Raw genomic sequence first — 22,632 nt, 5'->3', positions numbered from 1 at the left:
TAATCCTTTATAGAATTTGGCTGTTTGATATTTATCATCCCTTTTAAATATTTGCCGTGCAGGTTTTTTTTTTTTAAGAAAAAATGGCTTTTGTTCCATTGCTGTAGAAAATTTTGTGTGTGTGTGTGTGTGTGTGTGTGCTCTTTTGTTGTCAGGTTCCTTGCCTATGGCTCCACACACTTTTTCATTTCTTAACTTATTAATTTGTTTGACTTTGAAGAAAGGTGCTTCAGATTAGAATCTCATTGAAACAACTACCACTATTTCCTTTTCAGACAAAAACAAAACTAAATTAAAATTTCCTTGAGTCAAGTATACAACTTGTACAGTATGTTAAAAATGATCTTTCTTGTTGTCATAAGAAAACATAGTGTGGCAGTCTGCAAAGTATTTCAAGCTGACCTCATATTAATTACTCAGTGTAAGTTAGTTGCTAGCTGTGTAAAGCGTAAAACTGCTGACTTTTTTTTAAATTGCCTTATCAGAATTCATCTGCTGCTATACATGTGATATAAGATTTTACTTTCAGACTTCCACTCAATGTGGCTTATGGGTCGTTTACTTCGAGAAAGTTGTGCGTTTTTCATGCGTCGTTCATTTGGAAAGGATAAACTTTACTGGACTGTCTTCAGTGAGTATGTTCAGAAATTAGTTACTGATGGTGATGCAGCAATAGAATTCTTCATAGAAGGGACTAGAAGTAGAACTGCAAAGTCACTGCCACCAAAATTTGGTAAGCAACGTTTTGGGAAGAATATGTCCACTTATTATTAAATCATTAAAATGAGTGCTTTGCATGGACTTACATCACTTTTAACTTCCAGGTTTCCTGACAATGGCACTAGCACCATACTTTGACGGGCGTGTTCCTGACATCAGTATTGTTCCTGTTAACATAAGCTATGATAGAACTTTAGAGGAGTCACTGTTTGCATACGAACTGCTTGGAATTCCCAAACCAAAGGAGTCTACATCGGTATTAAGAATATATATTTTTTGATGTATTAAGGATATGTATTTTTTATATCTGATTATGATTTCTGTTCAGTGATCTAACATTAGTTTTTCCATTACTGATTAAAAATTTTGATCATAAGTTTGAAATAGAAACAGTTTTTATGAACAGAAATATAACTTTAATAATAAGTCTGAAGGATTATAGAGAAACAGAAAAAATAAATGAAATTAGTAGGAAAGACAAAGAAAGAAAAGGGAGAACAAAAGGACAAGACTAAAAAAATTGCTATAATTTTAGGTTTTGAAAAATAGCACATTTAGAGTAAATTCTCATCCATAAAGTTTTGGGGAACAGGAAAAACTAGGTGATTAGTCCACATGACCCATTTACTGAAACAGGTACCAAGGTCACAAACGTTGTATCACAGAGCTGTTGCTCGTGTTCTCTCTGTCTATGGCTGTTCATCAGCATTGACAGCTTTGTGGTTACAATACCAATATCGACATCTATGTAGTGGTTGCACATAAATGGGTGTGCAACAGGAGTTGTTTCACAAGGAGCTGTTTTGTTAACAGAGTAGATCTTAATAGTACTCGGTGGTTAGCACTCTGGACTCGCATTCAGGAGGATGATGGTTCAAACTTGCGTCCGGCCATTCTGATTTCCCTATATCACCTCGGGCAAATTCCGGGATGGTTTCTTTGGAAGGGCACGACCGATTTCCTTCCCTAATCCGATGGGACCAATGACCTCCTAAGGACAACCTATATGTGAGGATGGTTCCTGTGGCAGTACTCTGCAAGTTTCAGTTGGTCACAAGCATGCTTATTTGGGTTTGTGTCAACAGGATACTATAAGCCATTCCATTTGGTTGATTCTTTCCTCCTGGAGGTAGATGCTAATGAGGTGGATGTGATATACTTGGGCAATATTATCTTGAAAGGTGAAGCACTGCCAAAATATTGACTGAACTGGACAGTAGGTCACTGAAGGGTCTTGTCCAAATACTGCACAGCCTCTAAATTACGTTTAATAAAAATGGGAGACATTCAACGTCTGTACATGATACCGGCCCAGAAGAATAAGTGATGACTACTATTACGTTGAGCTTGGGTGCATGCATGATAGCTAGTCACCTCCACCGTCTTATCAAGAGTGAGACAAATCTTGCAGTTGTTGATAAAGAGACCCCAGTGTCACTTATCCAGATTCCATTCCACATGTCCCCATGTGTATCTGTGAGCACCCCAAGATGCTGGGGTTGTGTAATGTTGTTGTTATTATTGGATGCCTAGGGGGGGAGATTTATAGTGTGGATATTTTTGTGCACTGTCTGGCGTGGCACAGCCCTCCCAGTTGCCTCCAGAAAGACAGCAGGCCATTCTGTTGCATTTTCTTGGATGTACCTGCAAGTCATAATTTGAAGGTATTGGCCATCAGTGTAACAGATCTCTAATGTTTTTATGTTTCATGATAGTGTTTGAATCTTCAAATGTGGTGTATGCTAATTTGGAGGGATACCACCACCGCTGATGATCCTTGATGATAATGTATGCATGATTTACTGTTGCGATGGCTATTAGAGGCACACTGAGAGATTGAACTGTGTATGCAAGCTGAAGTGTGATGTTAATGATTGGTGACGTGTACTTTACCTCTGAACTGTGCTGAGAATGCAGATTTACTTTTACCTCAGTCACACATGTAGCTATATGCAGCAATTTCTCACAGTCAAAAGGATATTGAGATAGAGGTTTGTGACCAAGAAGCACAAACTATGTGTATCGTGAGGGTGGTACACACTATTTTTATTTAAATGGTGTGAGTGGAACAATACATATTTAAAGTACTGGACACAATTATCAACATAGCATAAAGAAAAACAAACTATGAACTGTGTTTATTAAAAAATTCTAAACAAATCTGAAGAAGTAGGTTAATTAAAGAGAGCAAAAATTACAGAAATGTTTAAAGTTATCAGCACATCTGACACATTCACACTAAGATGGCTGATGTATTCACATCTCCTCAAACACTGCAAATATCCTGTTAACTAACTCCATGGAGGACTCCATTGAGGTTTAATAAATCACACTGTTGAAAAGTGCTGTCAAGTCAGGTGATGCAGTTCAGCAGTCATCACATTTTCAGTGCTTTATAGCAGGCATGGACAGCCTTCGGTGACTTGCAGCCCTCATTCATATGCTTAAGCTCGTGGGCCATCTAGACATGCAAGGCGACAGCACATGAAGTCAGAATTGTAGCAGTCATGACGTTAATGCTTATGGCATAATGCACCAATACAAATGGCACCCTTTCCCAACACCTTACACCAGCAAGTTGTGCCTCCTGACATGCGTTTGTGAGAGTACATTCATTTAATGTTCACCTTATGTTCATATCCTTACCATTCATTTATGTTTCATGAATTTTGTTTCTTTACTTACAACATTTTCCAGTAGCTGTCTTAAAAACTTACATGGTATAATTATTTAATGCCTTATTCTCTTTTTCAAGAATATTTTTCTGTGAGCCGAATTGAAACACACCATGGGCCAGATCAAGCATGCTGGCCACTGGTTGCCCACTCCTGCTTTATAGCAGTGTTTCTTGAGAAATCTGCACAAGTTCCTATCCTCAAGGTGTTCCTACAATCATCCTATGCATTAAACTGAAGTTTTTGTTGTCATTTTGAAACTCTTGTATGTAATAACAGATTTGTTATTTGAATTAAAGATATTTAATTATTAAAAATGATTAATTAAACATAAGTTCACTGATTCATTAGTCCCATTCATTAAAGATTATTACATGTACTATTCATATTAACATAATGTTTGCAGGCGTAATGGGTACAACTATTTTTTGCTCCATGTATCTTTTATTTGTTTTGATTAAGTCAATACTTACTGTTAAAATAATTGAATTATGTGCAGGGTTTTGTGAAGGCACTAAAGCTGGTGAATGAGCACTATGGAAACATTTATGTCGAATTTGGAGAACCAATATCTGTGAAATCCTTCTGCCAAGAAAATGGGCACTCTGATCCTCGCCTCTGGCGTCAGGCTGTACCGAGAGAGGTGCCAGCTGCCGTGGATTTGGAAGCAGCAACTGTTCAGGAGTTGGCCTATAAAGTTGTACATGCTCAAATGGCTTCGACTGTGTTAACACCCTTTAACGTACTGGCTATAGCTCTGAGTGGCAGCCTCATGTGGAAGGCAGATGCTGCACCTTCCCTGACCCACATTGCGAGGGAGGTTACATGGCTGTGCTCTGTGCTTGAAACACTTGGTGCTCTGGTAGACTGCAAAGGTACATTAACTTTGATGCTTAACTGGTATACTTTGAATGCTTGATTGATGGAATTCTTATTGAATTGAGACCAACAGACTTGCCACAACATTCTGTATATTTGATAAAAGTAGTGTAATTTGACTAGTGTACATAAATGTGCAGTGCAGTAACCAACACATTATTTTGTAATTAATAAATAATGTAGTATAGAACCATTACAAAAAGAAGTAGCATAGACAAGGAAATAACTTTGTTAGTTGTGATTTGGTTTGTAGCAGACTTCAGTTGTTCAAATTCTTTGTTTGAAAATTTGTTGCAGTTTATTGCCCTCTGCCATTGTCACAACTGTGCAATTTAATAGTTTGTTCCTCTCCTTTTTTTTCTCTTTTCGGTCAATGTTTTAACATGAACTAGCCTTCTCTCTCATGTTGCTGGACATTGTCGCAATCCAAGACCCTTTTAGTAGTCATTTCCTTGTATTTCATACGATATTTTGATTTTTGTGTTCTGATATCCCTAAATAAAAGAAATATGTTATTAATTTACATTTTTTGTTCCTCTCTCTAAGTCCGAACAGTTCATTATGTTTGTGAGAAATTGTAGTGTGTAAGTGAACAATGAAATGTAATCCTTAAATATTGTTCTTGTTAAGAAGAACAGGATATTTCTACTTAAATGTTGTAAGTAAACATAATAACTAACATTAATGGTGCTACTGTGAAAGAAAATGGTGGCATTGCTGTCATTCAACATCTCATGAAGATATTTGTTTATGGCAGTTACACCATATTTATAATGTGAGAAAGCAGAATGTGTGCCTTGTGATTCATTTATTCATTGTGTTTTGTAAATATCATGATTAAGCAGATCCTTCAGGGAAGTGAAATGAGTCAAGTTATACATTAGCAGGCAAAAGCATCCACTGCAGGTTGCTAGCATACAATACACTAACATTGTGCGATATAGTTGGATAGATTAAAAAAAAAAATCTACTCACCGAGTGGCAGCAGGAGCAAAAACATATAAAAGTTAAGGAAATGTACAGACTTTCTGAGGCAGTAGTCCATTTATGGGCAGAAGGATAGAAGGGGAAGGAAGAGGGAAGAACAAATAGAACTGGCGAGGTGTAAGAGATGGAGAGAACAATGGCAAAGTCACCATGAACCCCTGGTCGGGAGAGACTTACAGGATGGGATCCTTCTCTCCCCATCTGGTGAAGGAGAGATCTGGGGTTTCGGGTGACTTTTCCATAATTCTCTCCATCGCCTAATCCCACCAGTCCTTTTGCTTCATCCCTCTTCCTTCTCCTTCTCCTTCAATCCTTCTGCCAGAAGAAGGACTTGCATTCAGGAGGGCAACAGTTCAAACCCGCATCCGGCCATCCTGATTTAGGTTTTCCGTGATTTCCCTAAATAACTCTGGCAAATGCCGGGATGGTTCCTGTGAAAGGGTATGGCCGATTTTCTATCCCATCCTTCCCTAATCCAAGCCTGTGCTCCACCTCTAATGACCTCGTTGTCGACGGGATGGTAAATACTAACTCCTCCTCCTACAGAAGATGGCTCCAAAATTTGTGCATTTCCTTAACTTTTGTATGTGTTTGCTTGTGCTGCTGCTTGGTGAGTAGGAGCTTTTTTTTTAATTGTCCAATTATATTATATTTTCAGACACTGATTATTTTCATTGGTATAGTAACATTATGGTTAGTGCTTACACTGATAAGTGCTACAACTCCTCTTCTGCTACTCAGTTGCTACTATGGGCATTTTGTTAATCAAAATTTATGTCTCATATTCCAGATATTCTGATAAATTGAAGAAATATCTAACAAGTACTCTTTTACTGTGTTTTTGAACATTTGGGGCCAATTTTCTGTCTGGTATCTATCATTAACCAGTTATACATTAGTCCTGAATCCTAGTCAGGGACATATAATCTAAATGGAAATAATCTTTTTTTCTGATATTTTAGTTCTTACTTTCACAGATCATTCTAAATTCACTCAGATGTGAATAGTAGGATTATTATTAACAACATGATCAATAATGTTTGGTTATCAGCTTAGATAAGAATGTGTCTCTCGTTTGACTATATAATGTTCGCTGCTTGCAAAACTTCTGATGTGTTAAAAATGTCACCCGGACTGGGACTTGAACCCAGAACCTAGACATTCATGGCAGTGACCTTTACTATCTGAGCTATACAGGTGTGACTCACAGTCCACCCTCATGTGCCTCAGTTCTGCCAGTACCTCTTTCTTACTTGCTTAATTGTGTAGCTCCTAGATTTCTCCTGGAAGAAGACAGATGGCTTAGCCACAGCCTAAGGATTGTTTGTTTCCAGACTGAATCTTTTAGTCTGCAGTAGAACGAGTACTACTATGAAACTTTTTGATAGATAAAACTGCATGCTGTACTTGAACTCGAACAGGAACTTTGCCTGCAGTGGACAATACTCTGAATTTTTTGAGCAATGCATAAGGGGCAGTCAAATCTAAATGACACACACTATATGATGAGCATGGTGGGGCCTTTGGTAACACAAGTAGGTGTGTTTGGAGGGTGCCCTCTTGTGGGAATTGGGAAGGAACAGTGCGAATGTTCACCATTGTGCCATTTATCTATTAGATGTGTTCTGTGTTAGGTCAGCGAGTTATGTGTGCATCTCACTTTACTATTTAAGCTGGAAAACAAGAATAGTGACATGTAATGTGGCTTTTGACTGCAGAAGGAGTGTCTGGAAATGAAATTCATGCCCAAATGTCTGCTGTTTATGGCGAACACAGTATGCCATGTGCACAAGTGTTTGCATGGAATAAATGTTTTCGAGTAGGTCTTGTGTGAGGAGTCTGCAGGACAAGCTCCTTGTGTCATTACCCCGTCTATCATTACTGTGGTGGATGCTGCCTTCAGAAGTGACCAATGATGTGTGGTGGAAGACATTCATCTCATGTTGGGCATCGCCCATAGTACTGGTCATGCTGTCAGGACAGAGCTTCCAAAGTTTCAGAAAATTTGTGTGCAGAGGGTTCCCCACAATGTGACGGAGGAGGAGAAACTGAACGAAATGTTGACATCACTGCAGCATTAGAAAAAAATATAACAAAGAAGAATATCATTTCCTGTCCCATATTACCATGGAAGATGAAAGATGGCGTCATCATTTTGAGCCGTAGAACAAGTGTCAGAGCCAACTATGCAATGGAAGTAGGTGGATTCACACCCCCCCCCCCCCTCCCTTTTTTTTCCGGAACACAGAGCCACAATTAATGCATGACACTTTGCAGATCTAGAAGTTCTCCATCAGGTCCGAACGGCCAGGAATCTTGATGGATGACATCATTCTGTTGCAGGATAATTCACGCCCACATGTTGTCAAGGTTGCAGAAGTTTTGCTGGGAGGCCCTTACACATCCTTTATAGACTCCTGATCTCTCCCTATGCAATTTCCATATTTTTGTAGACCTGCTCTGGGCAAAGAGGTGCATGCCTCTACTAAGTCTTATTAATATTCTCTCTCTAACTGATCATTGAGCATTGTTGGCAATGTGTCCTTCGTCCTCAGTTGCATAGTTCAGGTTATGGCCCAAACTGTTACCACTCCCTCCAGTAATGACTATATGATCTTTTTTACCAAGAATTTTTCTCAGTGAGCTTTAATCATAGGTAACATCATGGAGTTATGCACTTGGCTTAAAAGTATTAGTTGTATAGATCCTCCCACTCTATAGCCATGGTGCAGCAACTGTGATACATTTTCAGTGAAAAAAATAGTCAAGGTTGCAATGACAGAAGCAACTTTATTGATGCATTATGCATTTTCGAGCCATTTTCAGAAATTATTTAGAAATTATGGCTAATTATAACTAATGTGTTACTCGCAGTTGTGAAAAAAATTCTGAAGATGCCTCAAAGAGGCGAAATGTGTTAGTAAAACTTCTGCTGTCTTTGCAGCCTAGATTGTTTTATTTTCTTACTGAAAATTTTAGTTACTTGGTATTTACTACCCTGGGAGTTTTGTACTGAGTTGGGCATTGGCTACCTATGACTGTTCCCTAATTGAATGACTGTTCCCTAATTGAATGACTCTCTTGGTCAGTGTAACCTTCTGATTACTATTTGCTTTGACATGCACTTTTCTCCCTCTTTTGTCTGGCTGTTCCTTAGCTCCATGGGTTGCCTGTTCATTTTTGTGCACAGTCTCCAGAGCAAAGAGTTTTTTTGGAACACCAAGAGTGAAGGGAGTGGACTTGAAGCACATATTGAGCGTCTTGCATGATGAAATGGTGAAGGTGGCACTGTGCCATATTATGACGTGGTGTGAGTGAGAAGGCTTCAGTGAAAGTGAAAAATGAAGAGTAATAATAGCCCCTCTAAGCCAGTGATAGTCTCTTTCAAAAGAATTGTTGCATATGGGCTATAGTTTGTAGACAAAAGTGAGAAAAAATATTTGTACTACAGCATTAGAATGAACCAGTGCATGCTTGTTGCTTCTTACATTGTTTCTAAATTTTCAGTACAACTGACTACATTTGACCACACTCCAACATTTAGTTGTAAAATACATGGTTGTTACTCTGGGGAGACACTTTACTCCACTGAACTGTTCATAGATGCACTTTCGCTTATTGATGGGAAACTATATGTACTTATTGTTAACATGGTGGATGAATTTACCGTTTATATTTTTTGTGCAATATGAGGGATTTGCAGGCACACAATCCCGTTATTTGGACAATACTTTTCTGGGACACTTGAATTTGTTGAGATTTGCTGTGCCAGTCTTTACACACATGAGTAAATTATTTCCCTCTTACTTTTACTGTTGCATGTAATGACAGTTGCAGAAAATATCAACAAATTCATCTTCGTGTTGCAGAAACTCTGTCTCCATTTTGCAGAGTATAAAGTCTGTGAGTAAATTATTTTATGTTGTATCTTCTGATTATGTACGTCCCACTCAGTCATCACCAAGAGGTGTATGACAGGGGTTATTTCATTTAAAGGTTTCTTATTGTTCCATTCATAGATAGCACACAGGAAGAACAACACTTTTACACCTTCATGTGAGCTGTTATTTTCCTAACTTCATGTGTGTGAACTCTGTGAGATAGACTCACAAAAGACTGAGGAATATTCAAAACTGCTGACTTCAGAGGTGATACTGGCAGTTTTCCAAACAGGTCCTTGCAACATGTAAAGCTCCTTTCTTAGTGTGCCTGCCAGATAATTTTTAACATTTTTATTACAATCTCTTGCCACTAAAACAACTGTAGGATCATTCAAGGACAGTTGTTGCATTCCCTAAAAGTTTAATGTTACAGAACAAAGAGTAACATTTTTACTTGCAAGTCAAAGCATTTAAAAGTATTTCCATCTGGCAAACAGATTGAAACTCAAGTTCTTTATTCATTCAGTAAATCTCTACAGATTGCTGTATGCCATTTGCACATGTACACCCATGCGCTGCCCCCCACCCCTCTCCCCCTTCCGCCCCCTCCTTCCCCCCGAGCATGGGTGCGCTCTCTCTCTCTCTCTCTCTCTCTCTCTCTCTCTCTCTATGTATAACATCAAAATATATTGCAATAGTGCAGTAAATTAATTCTATTGGATTATGCATTTGGAGCAGCAGCAGTTATTCCATGTTCTTGCTTCAAGTCTGCTGCACTTAACATGGTCTAAAAATTCTGCTTCTGAATGTAAGGAGTTATCTAATAAGGATGTCGTTAAGGATTTATAAAATGGTGATAATTAGGAAATAACTTTTATGTGACAGATATTTGTGCATTTGTGTAGCACTATTTATAGTGGGTGTTTTACAGGCTGATGTCCTTCCTGACTGGAGATGGAGTTTTGTCTTTTTACCTGGTATCGTGTTCATGCAAATAAAATTTTTATTCCTATCTTTTTAAATTCTTTCTCACTTATTTACATATTTCTAGAATAAAAATGTAGGGGAGTGGGTGGATTGAAGACTTCTGCTATAGGGTGTGCAGGAATCTTTCATGCATGGTGTATTGCTCTTTTTTGGGTCAAGATGATGACTGAAATAATGGTTGTGTTACACCAAAATACAGTCTGATACTGTATAATGCTGTGGAATTAGACAAAGTATGCAATTCAAACAGAATGGAAGCTTTCTCTGTATACAAGTAAACATAGGCTGTAGGATAATTTTTTCAGTGTCACATTTGTTTTTGTTTGTGTGTCTGCCATTTAAAATCATGTTGAAGCCATAAGCTGAGCAATTTTATTTCCTTTGAGGATGTAATTCTGCTGAAGTTTGTCACAGAGGTGTTGGAGGCATCCCCCTTTAAACAAAAGTTCGGAAAAGTTGTTTTGGATGTATTTATTATTAGCTCATTTCCTTCAAACAAGGCATTCAGCTGGTCTTTAGCTTTATTCACGGCTTTTTGTAGTTGTCTTGGGATTTTCTCTTTAAGAAGGATACTAGTGTCATCTGCAAACAAGGTATTTAATTGTGATTTAGTGCTTAGGTTAGGTTGTTTATGTACAGAAAGAAAAACATAGGCGCAAAAATGGATCATTGAGGGACTCCACTTTTTATTACACCTGCATCCAAGCAATATAATCTAGTGCTATTATTTAGTTCATGTGTAAGTATTGCTTCCTACTTCCAGATTGTTAAGTACGAGGAGAACTTTTTTAATGCAGTGCCTCTAATGCCACACTTTTGAAATTTTACGAACACTATTTTGAGGTCCAGGATGTCAAAAGCTTTGCTTAGCTGTAATAAAATAGCAACAACATTTTGTTTCTTGTCCATTGCTTCTAGAACATTTCATAAAAAATTATACATGATGCTAGTCATGGACTTATTTTTCCAGAAACCAAGCTGGGCATTAGTGAGGATTTTGTTCCTGTCCAGGAATTTCATTAATTTGTTATACACTACTGGGCATTAAAATTGCTACACCACAAAGATGATGTGCTCCAGACGCAAAATTTAACCGACAGGAAGAAGATGCTGTGATATGCAAATGATTAGCTTTTCAGAGCATCTACACAAGGTTGGCGCCAATGGCGACACCTACAACGTGCTGACATGAGGAAAGTTTCCAACCGATTCCTCATACACAAACAGCAGTTGACCAGCGTTGCCTGGTGAAACGTTGTTGTGATGTATCGTGTAAGGAGGAGAAATGCGTACCATCACGTTTCCGACTTTGATAAAGGTTGGATTGTAGCCTATCGCGATTACGGTGTATCGTATCGCGACATTGCTGCTCGCGTTGGTCGAGATCCAATGACTGTTAGCAGAATATGGAACCAGTGGGTTCAGGAGGGTAATACGGAATGCAGTGCTGGAGCCCAAAGGCCTCGTATCACTAGCAGTTGAGATGACAGGTGTCTTATCCGCATGGCTTTAACGGATCGTGCAGCCATGTCTCGATCCCTGAGTCAACAGATGGGGATGTTTGCAAGACAAAAACCATCTGCACGAACAGTTCGATGATGTCTGCAGCAGCATGGACTATCAGCTCGGAGACCATGGCTGCGGTTACCCTTGACACCATTTTTATGGGTATGGATCATTTGGCAATTTTAAGACAGCCAGGAAAGGTTCTTGTCAAAAAGGGTGGGTTGATTATCTCTGCAAGATGTGTTACAGTATTTATAATTCATTCCTTTATGATCATTCCTTTACGTTGCTCTGGTGATTGTTTGATCTGCCTCTCTTATTACTGATTATTAGATTTTTGTGTTGTCTGTTTAATACTGCCTGAAGATACTCGCAACATATTGTGGGGCCCGCATCTCGTGGTCGTGCGGTAGCGTTCTCGCTTCCCACGCCCGGGTTCCCGGGTTCGATTCCCGGCGGGGTCAGGGATTTTCTCTGCCTCGTGATGGCTGGGTGTTGTGTGCTGTCCTTAGGTTAGTTAGGTTTAAGTAGTTCTAAGTTCTAGGGGACTGATGACCATAGATGTTAAGTCCCATAGTGCTCAGAGCCATTTTAGCCATATTGTGGGCCAGTAATTCTGTTGTTGTCATAGTTCAGGCTGATATTTTCCTTTCTGCATTCTTTGGTAACTTAATGAATGTGTTCCTCCATTTCAGTATGTTGTCTTTTTGGAACAGTTTTATAAGTTAGAGTGTTTGGTATGTGGTATTTTAATTGCCTCACCTATTGCTTGACCATGTCTAGTGTTTCTCAGGCCCTTGATTAGGGGTCATCAACTAACATCACAGTTCTAAAAGAGAGATGTTGTATGTGGATAAGTTACACTTTTCAGCCAGGACATTATGAGGTACTTCCTGTGGTGAGAACAAGTATGTATGAGTCATATGCAAGTTAGTGGCAGGGTACAAAAGGTATATTAACTGGTGCTCTAATACAGAAAAATCATTCATTTGATTTCATGTGAAAAGCAGCTAATATATTTGAAGTTAACAAATTGCACACTATAGTGATCAGTTGCTGAAGAAAATGTATCGTTGTAATAATGAGACTTGATGGAAATTCTTGTGCTGCCAGTAGCAGCAGTATTTATTAAAGTGGACAAATCACATGTAGTGTTGTTAAAACATTATCAATTTCTGTTTTACAGGTCCAGCAAGTACAGAGGAGGTCCTTAGAGAGTCACTGACAGTTCATAAATCCCTGATAACATTAACCCCATTTGATGATCTGGTTTTAACAGATATAAGTATTTCTCCTCGTGAAATTAATAGTGCTAATTTGAAAGGTAATGTGTGTAATCATTTTTTATCGAGCAAAATTTAATTTTTTTTGAAAAAATGCTTTATTACCAATTGTTGCTATTGTAAATAATTATTTTGTACAGCACATTCACTATCACACAAAACTATGGGAATAGCAGTGCCACTGATAATGCTTCAGCATTATGTCAATCCTGTGATGCACTACATTATTGGTCCAGCTGTGGTTACAGTTGCTATGCAAGCTATGCCTGAAGCAGAGATACAAAAAGGTGAGTTCTTTTAAAGAAACAAATTAATTACTTTCTGGTGTCCTACTTATTCAGTAAAACTACAGACAGTTGAGATGTGTAACACAAAGTAAAAATGTGAAAATCTAAATTGTGTTAAATGTGGACAAAAGTGAGAGGAGCAACAGATTCTGGCTGGGTCAACTACAACGTGAAATACTGAGTTCTAAATATTTAATACTTATGCTCAGACTAACAAAAAAACAAAATCAGAATATATCAGAAAATGAATAGAGTGGTGTAAAATGACAACTTGAATCCTGTAACACATAATTTTTCGCGTTGTTTCTGGCCCAACTGTAACCTAATCTGTTGGTGAATGTAGACATTTTTCCAATCAGATATTAGAGGCATACAGATTTGTCATTCAGGTATGCTAGTCCACTTTGCTTATTAAGAGTACAAGTCATTAAAGAGTGGTATTAATTTTTTATTATCTTGTGCATCATACAAAAGGCATTAACATTTTGTTGAGGAGAAGTGTTCATGCACTGTGAGCAACTGCCTGCACAGATCTGATTGAGGCCAAATAACAGTACAATGAGGTAAACAGTCATCTACAAAAAATGGGGTTGAATCAATTGAAATTTTACTCCATCTCTTGAAATATACTACAGATACTTGTTAAATGTTACAACAGACATATGAGAAAGATGGTTCGCGCAGTTGACCATATTTTAGTGAACCAAACACCTTAAAGATACTTTGGCTTCAGTTCAAAATAGGGCATTAAAATAGCCTTGACTCCTGTGAAAATGTTTGTGAACAATATGGCTGCCAATATTATTAAGGGAGAGGGATTTAATGTTTCCTTGGATAGTGCATCCACTATTATTATGCATGATTGCTTTCACATATTTGCTGCTGCATGCAATAGGTGTCAGACTGCTAACAGCTGAACAAAAGCAAATGTGAAAGGAAGCTAGTTTGTAGTGAGCTTCAGCTACTCATGGCATAGCCTAACACATCCTGGGGAGGACTGTCCCAATTCTGTCTCTGTTTCTAATTGAACTTAATTGCATCGTTGTTCTGAAGAATTGATTTGTAAGTAGTCTTTAAATTACTAAATTCATCAACATTAAAAAGTGCAAAGACGGTTCAGTATGTGAAAAGGTTTGAAGTGATTTCCTTCTTTGATGGACCCTCGTACATATCAGTTTTGGTGATCATGGTTGAACACAATAGATCATTGGGGAAATGTGCACTGACATCTAGAGGTATAATAAGTTTGAATTACTTCCAGCTTGCTGCCTGTGACTCACATTGAAAATTTGTTGACAGCTCTCTTATGTGGCATGATTCAAGAAATAGTGTTCCAGCATTATGCCTGAAAATAAGTCAGTTATTGATTCATAGGAAAAACCTCAAGAATCACACTTACTCATGTCACACGAGAATGCCCTGAATTGCATGCATATCCTTAATGCATAGACTACATAACAACATATTGTCAATAATGTTATTCGTTATTGGACAAAACATAATGCTGACTGTCAGCTATATCCCCGTAAGATGACTCTGGCCCTGTGTGATTATTTTCGTTTGCCTTATTTAAAATTACGGTTTTATGTATATTTTTTTTTTACAAATTAACACCTGCAATTCTGAAAGCAGTGTCAGGCCAGTTAAACTGATTGTCCATGACCGATTGCTATGAAATCTCAATAAAGTCCAACTGTAAAGGGAGGGGGAGGGAGAATCCAGAATGACTGTGTTTACATGTGCACAGCAGTTTTTACACTGACCAGAAACAGGTTATGAACACTTTATTATATAGTGAATGCGTGTACAGGTTTTGTTCCCTTGATCTCTGACAAGTGGTACCTAAGGCCTCCAACAAAATAGAACAAACAAAATAAACAGCAGTATCAAAATGTATTATAAAATTATTTAATTGGATAGATCAAAAATCTCCTCACCAAGCGACCACAAGTCACACACATAAGACTGTTGTAATTGGCAAGCTTTCGGAGCCAGTGGTTCCTTCTTCAGGCAGAAGGCTTGAAGGGGGAGGAAGAAGGGCAAAGGAAAAGGACCGGAGAGGTCTAGGAAAAGGGATAGATTTAGGAAAAGTCACCCAAAACTCGGGTCAGGGGAGACTTAACATGTGGGATGAGAAGGAAAGACTGATTGTTGGGGACTGCGTCGGATGACATTTGACAACCTGAGAGCTTAAAGGTGGAAGACAGGGTAATATGCAAGACAGAGATTACTACTAAAACATCGTGCATGAGTTAATAAGAGCGAAAAGCTAAGTGCATTGTACGTAACAGAGGTGGGGAGTACCGGGTGTCAAGAATATAATAAAATGAATGAATGAAAAAAAGTTATCTTTATACTTGTATTCAGTTTGACTATGCTGCTGGAATGTAAGAAGGCAGGGATTTTTAGTTTCCTGTGTTTTTTTGCTGCTGTGCTAATAAATTTTTCAAATGAGAGCGTTTTCATCAAATATGTCTGAATAAGTTTATAACCATTGTGGAAACCCAATGCTCTAATTTGGCCCCACGATATTACCATGCAATTAAAGGTAGCTAGTGGAAAGTGTGTTAAATCCACAGATAAATCTAATATGGAATGCAGCTTAGCTGTGTTGGGTAAAGTGATTAAATAAGCATACAGTGTGGAATGGACCGTGCAGTTTATGTTGAGGAGTTGGAAATTCAAAAGTCCAAAATTAACAGTGTATATCGATCTAGAAATAAACTATCCACTTCACAAGAAATAAGAGTTACTGAAAAGGAGAGAGATGTTGGATGCTTTTAAATCAGTGCATCAGTCACATTTTGTATGACCCTTTTGAGCAGCATTAAGATATATCTGTTATGACTCCATGTATAAAATCTTCTCGGTTTTCAAACCACATCACTTCGAATAAAATTCTTGAGCTTATGACAGCTATCTCTACCATCGTCGTCAGGAGTATAACTGTTGACTACTGGGGCTGGTATGATTTTCCTCTTATATACCCATCATAACAATTGCGGGCACCAATCAGAGAGGCCAAAACAAAGTGTGCACAAAGGTGAGTTAGGCAACTCATAGCAGCTTCAGCCCACCGCGTTACTGAGCAACGTCAGATGGAGCAAGGGGCCAGTGCCATGTTAGAAACTGCCGCTCCTGCCTCCCTACAAGTATTGAGCATCCTTTGTGGCATCCTTTCAACATCCAAAGCCTGCCCCCATGCTGTACTCAGTGTGTACCCCTGGTTTTTGTTAAAATTGTTGCTGTTCATTCTAATCTCAGCCACCCCTTTTATAACGGAATCCCAGTATGTTGATTCATGAGTCAAGACTCTCGTGTTCTCAGACTGTATTTTGTGTCCATTTACCAGGCAGTGCTCAGTTAAAGCCAATTTGTCAAGCTCCCTTTATTTAATATGTCTCTTGTGCTCTGTACGATGTTCTGCAACTGTTTGACTTGTCTGGCCCTCATGATGAAATACGTTAATAATTTTGAAACATGATGATCTTATTAACCCATAATCAGTGACAACACTAAAGCCTTTTAGAACTTCGATCTGAAGGGCTATGTCTGCTCCACATGATCTACAGCCAAAGAACTATAAAATCAATATCCATAAGTTTATTAGTCAAAATATCCACGGGTGTGCTGCCGGTCTACAGTGTCCAACGGACCCGTTGGACACTGTAGACCGGCAGCACACCCGTGGATATTTTGACTATCAAATACGCCGGGAGAAACTCAAGGATCACATAAGTTTATTGTCTTTAGATTCCATTACATGTAGAAGCCACATTAGTCTATGCTTGAAAGTGATGATTATTTTTAGTATCAGAACAGTGTGCCACATTACAAGTTCAATCAGTTTAAGAATTTGACAAGAATGTTAATGTCCACCCACTCCTCCATCATCTTAATAGTGAGCTACAACTGTTGAGTAGTGGTCACAGAGCTAGAAGTGGAACAGAAAATAGCAAAATCTGTCCAAAAATAGTACACACTGTATAGGACTCCTTGCTGTGGAGATTATCCCATTAATTGCTATTGCAGGCACTGTGACGTTTAAATTGGAGCTGTAAAATGTGCCCTCAGTCTTTCATGGTGGCACGTCTATATAAAATCTTCTTGGTTTTCAAACCCCAACAATTTGAATAAAATTCTCGAGCTTTCGATGGTTACCTTCACATCATCGTCAGGAGTAAAACTACTGTCTGCCAGGGCTGGCATGATTTTCTTCTTTTATATCCACGATTACAGTCACTGGCACCAATCAGAGAGGGCCAAAACAATGCATGCGCGGAAGGTGAGATGGGCAGCTCATAGCAGCTCCAGTGTGCTGCAGCACAGAGTGACGTCAGGTGGCATAAGGGACTGGTGCCATGGTTGAAACTGTCACTTCTGCCTCCCTGTAAGTGTTAAACATCCTTCGTTGCTTCCTTTCAGCATCTAAAACTTGCCCCCAGGCCCTACTCAGTGTGTACCCCTGGTCCCTATTAAAATTGTTAATGTTCCATTTAAACCCAGCCGCCTCTTTTATAGTGGAATCCCAGTATGTTGACACACAGGCCAAGACTCTCATGTTCTCAAACTGTATTTTATGCCCACTTAGGCAATGCTCAGCTATGGCTGACTTGTTGAGCTCTCTTTGTTTAATGTGTCTCTTGTGCATTTGCCGAATATCCTGTCATATGAAGAGATCCACCACCTATTCTGTTCAACGAGATCACACATTAGCTTCCACAAAAATGAAAGAAGGCCAAAGACACATCTGAAAAGATGCCCGTGGGGAAGGAGTAGGGGCACAAGGGTGTTAACCGATGATTGCATCTTGTTCAAAGATTTGGAGGTCCTTCCACCCCTGCAACATTACGTGTTGCCATGATTGTTTGGTGGTCCAGGTATTACGGTGTGTGCAGAAATAGTATTGCATGGGCATACTGCCCTCACAATATTTGAACACGGTACACTCACCAGTTAATGCCCTTGTGACACTACTCGTTCCTCACGTGCACCGTGTCAGGGGTGCATTTAGCCCTGACTTCATTATTATGGATTACAAAGTGCAGCCGTATCGAACTGAGCTGGTGGAGGAGCTCTTTGAATGAAAAGATATTTAGTGAATGGACTGCCGTGCCTGTTCCTCCCAGCTTAAATGCAGGATGTGTTTAGGAGACGTATTGACGCACATCACCAATGACTGTCGAGCAGTTGTCAACTGTGCTGGTGGAGCTATGGGACACTCTACCTCAAAAAATGCTTACGAACCAGCATGGGTCATGTTGTAGAACATGAATTGCTATTTGTGGTGATCACGTACATTATTAAAAACGGTGTCTTGCAATTTGTAATGTCTGGGGGACCCCTTCAGTGTAATTATTGTCTTTGAATAAAAGTGCCATTTCTGTTTACCTCAGTGCATTTCTTAGTTACCTGCTTTACTCTGCTGCAGCACTTCTTTCTTTGTATGGTTCAAATTTCATTAAGTTGTGTTGCTTGCCAGTGACAATGATACAAAAGTTATTTTCTTCTTTAAGCTTTTTACACCACTGTATTAGTTGGTGGTGAAGCACAAAGAAAACCATGCTTAACTCACACTAAGTATGGCTGAGGGTCTGCTGATTTGTCACAAAACCAGTTGCTTCAAATTTCATAAGTTGATTTGGCCCTACCACATTGGAATGCAGAATGCAAGGAACTTCTGGCAATTATGGGCCATCTGTTCAAAACCCAGTAGCGTAATGCTTGGATCCATGAGGATGTTTAGGTTTCTCAAAGCATCATCAGATATGGGATAGAGAATATTCAGTATTCATGGAAGAGAAGAAAGTAGAAAGGGCTAAGGCTTTGTTTATAGTAGCACCGACAACAGCCTTCAGCTGCCGTTGCCAGAGATCGCCCAACAGCATTGTCCAATGACATCTTCGTCATGGTGCATCAGATCTCATTCATCAGTTTTTGGCAGGATTGAGCTGGTTAGGTTAGATTTTAACCTCCAAGGGTAGGATCTATTAAAAAGATGCCGAATCAGCTATAACTGTCTTAAAAAGAATGTTTCGGCTACTGTACACTCTGTCTTCAGTTATCGGAATTAAGAAAAAAGTTTTACAAAATACCCATGCATTATGAAAATATGTAGTTTCAATGATACACCACTCTAAGGATCTCTCCAAAACGCATTATTCAGAGTGTGGTTTATTATGCTGTAGTGGCAACTTCAGAGTATGAAGCCTGTGCTAATGAGGCCATGTGCACATAATGATTAATTCACGTGGTAAAAAGTAGATTTTCTATTACATGCTGAATGGGTAAAATTTGTGGGTGAGTAAGCAAGCATTATTTAATTAATGAAAAGTAGATTTGCGGTGTCACACCCAGTTCACTTTATTCTAAAAACGATGTACAATCATGCCATACTGGCAGTAGGTATATTCAGATAATCTAATTCTAGCACTGGAAACTACACTGCTTTTCGACCACTTGCCCATTGGATTTGAGAAAGGACAGAACAAGATTTCTGGTGGCAGTATTATTTCAGATTCGGTGTAGTTCGTAATAAAGAGTGTCAGCCATATTACATTGTCTTAGGACATTTGCATGAAGCATAGCTCCAAAATTTGATACAGAATAAATTTAAAACTTCGCAATATTTGGGGGTGCAGGAGTGAAATTATTAGCTATTAAATTGACATTTAGGGCATGGCAAATAACATCCAAAATATCACACAAAAACTTTTCAGAATGTAGCAGAGGCCTAATCATTGGAAAGATGTAATCACCATGTCACTTATTGTTTTACTTGAACCAGAATTGCATCTTTAATGTGAGTATCGGATGTTTTGATAGAGCTCAAATCACAGCTCTAGGCAACCACTAGAAATCTGTTTTCTTTAATTTATTTGAAGTGGTGTAGACAAATTTCGGTTAACCTTCAATGACTGTCATTCAGCCTACATGTGAAAGACAAGCACAAAGTTTGGAATAAGATACCCTGAAGAACACCTAAAGCACTGTAAAGTCAAAAAACTTCTGTACCACATTTGCAAACTATTTCATGGAACAGAATAACCAGGCTACTGGCATAAAAATGCCAGTAAGCGATAACAAAAGTTTGTAGACAGCTAATGTCCACCTATCACAACCAAAAAATGTCACTACAGTAACTTTAATCATAAAATACACCATCCTTGTCACTTAAATTATTTTTCAAGGTTATAATCTACACTAAAATTCCCGACAAAGATTTTGTCTACTATTGGTTTCCAATAAACCTGCGATTACAGTCCATAGATTCTGAGCTACATCTTGATTTGATGTTTTTCATCCTCAGTTTATCCCGAACTACTCCTTTAAGTAAACGTATCAGTTTCCCACAGACCATGTTGCATGTCATGTCAGCCATTATGACCGAAAAAACAAAGTGATTTGAATTTCGCTGATTGTTGTCCAAAGTCTGTACGTTCTGGTGAAGAAATTGGTTACATTGTGATCGTGCATGTAGTGACATACTGATTTGAAAAGATGGGTCATGTTCGGACGGTGTTGGCCGTCGGTGGAATCCTTCGACATCAGTGGCACTGTGAAAGCAGTCTGAGAGTTGGTAAACACGTTTCATGTGGTGATGCAAAAGTTGTATGAAGCCATACAGTCTCAGGCTTTTACTCTACAATTTGCATCAGCCATAAAGAAACAAGTTCCCAAAGTGAAATCTGCAACACGGACTGTCAGAAGAAACAGCACAAGTCCTAGCATTTGCAAGTGCAAAAATAGAATGCCATTTAATGTTACTCCACGTGTTACTTGCATTCCTGTCAAGGCACTTGCTAAACAAAAGTAAGAATCAATAGTGAAATTGCCAACTAGAAAAGTATTTGCATCCTTGACCACAAGAATGATCACTGTCATATAGGGCAAAATGAACGAAGAAATAAAAATTCTTCAAAAATGCCATCAAAGCCATCAGGTCTGGTTCAGAGCGGATGGATTTGGAGGTGTTCCTTAGGGAACTGTGTAGCCCTTTTACCTAGTTCACAATGTTTCCCGTATCTGCCCCATCCCACTCTAGCAGTTTCTGCAGTAGTGCATGTGCTATGTGTGCTCACAATGTTCCTAATAGTTGCCCCTTCTCTCACCCCCTCCTCTTCCAATGAAAACTTAATGTCAAGGGTACCTTGCTTATGCTAATACTGAAATTACATAGCAGTTTACACTGAAGGGTCTCAGATGGGGGACACTATTGGCTGCTTTGCAGCTTGCCCCAGTTGTGTACTAAGGAGCTGAGGGGCAAGTAATCTTTATGTTAATGAAGCTGGTGACTTGTACTCAGGCTACAAAATTCCTCACATAGTCAGAGAGTCCCTGCATACGCATAATCCAATTATTGCATTTACCCAGCAGAAGAACCAGCCCAAACGTATAACCTCAATGTTGGGATAGGTTATTCTTCTTGGTATCAAGTCATGTGACAATTATGAACAACAAACTGGCAGAGACAGCAACAACAAACTGGCAGAAACAGCAGCAGTGAAAGTATGCAACATCCCCACGGGGTCACAATGTAAAGCAATCTGCAGGCAGTAAACCTCATCCTCATACAGTGCTATAGGAGGTGGGAGGGAGGGGGACTGGAAGGCATGAACAAGTTACGGCTAGTTAAGCTAGCTGCTTGGCTGTGACAAGTCTTCTAATGAGAGTGCAGCACATGGTTTGAATGACCTTCTGTTTTTGAATTTTGACTTCGAAATGTTAAGCAGCTGTAGAACATTTTCTTCTCTTCCAAGCTCCTCCCAAAATCTTTTTGAAATAACACTTAGGTGGAATTAGTAGCTAAGTTTTAAAATATGTGATACAGCTTTTTGTGCACTCAACCATTTGAATATGTTACCCCTGTATTATTATTGTACTATTTTGATTAGTTTATTGTTTTATATAATTTATTTTCTTCAGTATGCTCTTCAGTGCCCAGGCTGTTGTGCATACTTAAATGGAATTGTGAAAAATTCGTTTAAATCTAAATGATCAATAAATTGAGGATAATCCAGTATTCACAAAGCATGATGTATTCTGATAGTTTGGATCATCCATGTAAACATCAGCTTATGCCTGGTTGCAATGAAAAGACACCTTTAACAAAGAAAACCCGGAGAAAAATAAGCAGATCTGTTTTGTATATGTGGAACCACTGATGGTCATCTTACTGACAATTCTGAAGAAATCCCATATTCAAAGTGAGTTTACTCATGTGACAAAGGGGGATGATGTAATCAACTCAGTGAAGCAGACTCTGTTATTGATTACTTAATTTTTATCCAGCTGGACATTTGTAGTGGTGATACAATTGTTAGAATGCCGTAATATAGACTTGAGTTATTGAAAGAAAGCAGTAAGGGTCAATAAACGATTTGAAGCCAGAATGAACACTATAACAATAATCATGTAGTGAAGTAGA

At 38.8% G+C, this 22,632-nt stretch overlaps 1 protein-coding gene across 2 annotated transcripts in view; it reads left to right on the top strand.

Moving 5' to 3' along the window:
• LOC126471444 (dihydroxyacetone phosphate acyltransferase) overlaps positions 1-22,632 on the top strand; it is a 128,809-nt gene that overhangs the window by 20,691 nt on the left and 85,486 nt on the right. For both annotated transcript variants that reach the window (XM_050099636.1, XM_050099627.1), the window contains exons 5-9: positions 530-733; positions 825-976; positions 3,895-4,270; positions 12,822-12,959; positions 13,059-13,205. In XM_050099636.1, coding sequence (XP_049955593.1) covers positions 530-733; positions 825-976; positions 3,895-4,270; positions 12,822-12,959; positions 13,059-13,205 — 1,017 coding nt within the window. The remainder of the gene's footprint in view (positions 1-529; positions 734-824; positions 977-3,894; positions 4,271-12,821; positions 12,960-13,058; positions 13,206-22,632) is intronic.

Source organism: Schistocerca serialis, chromosome 1, assembly GCF_023864345.2.
Source record: "Schistocerca serialis cubense isolate TAMUIC-IGC-003099 chromosome 1, iqSchSeri2.2, whole genome shotgun sequence".
NCBI lineage: Eukaryota > Metazoa > Arthropoda > Insecta > Orthoptera > Acrididae > Schistocerca > Schistocerca serialis.
Note: the sequence above shows the minus strand (reverse complement) of the source record. Positions and strands in the feature narration are given on the sequence as shown.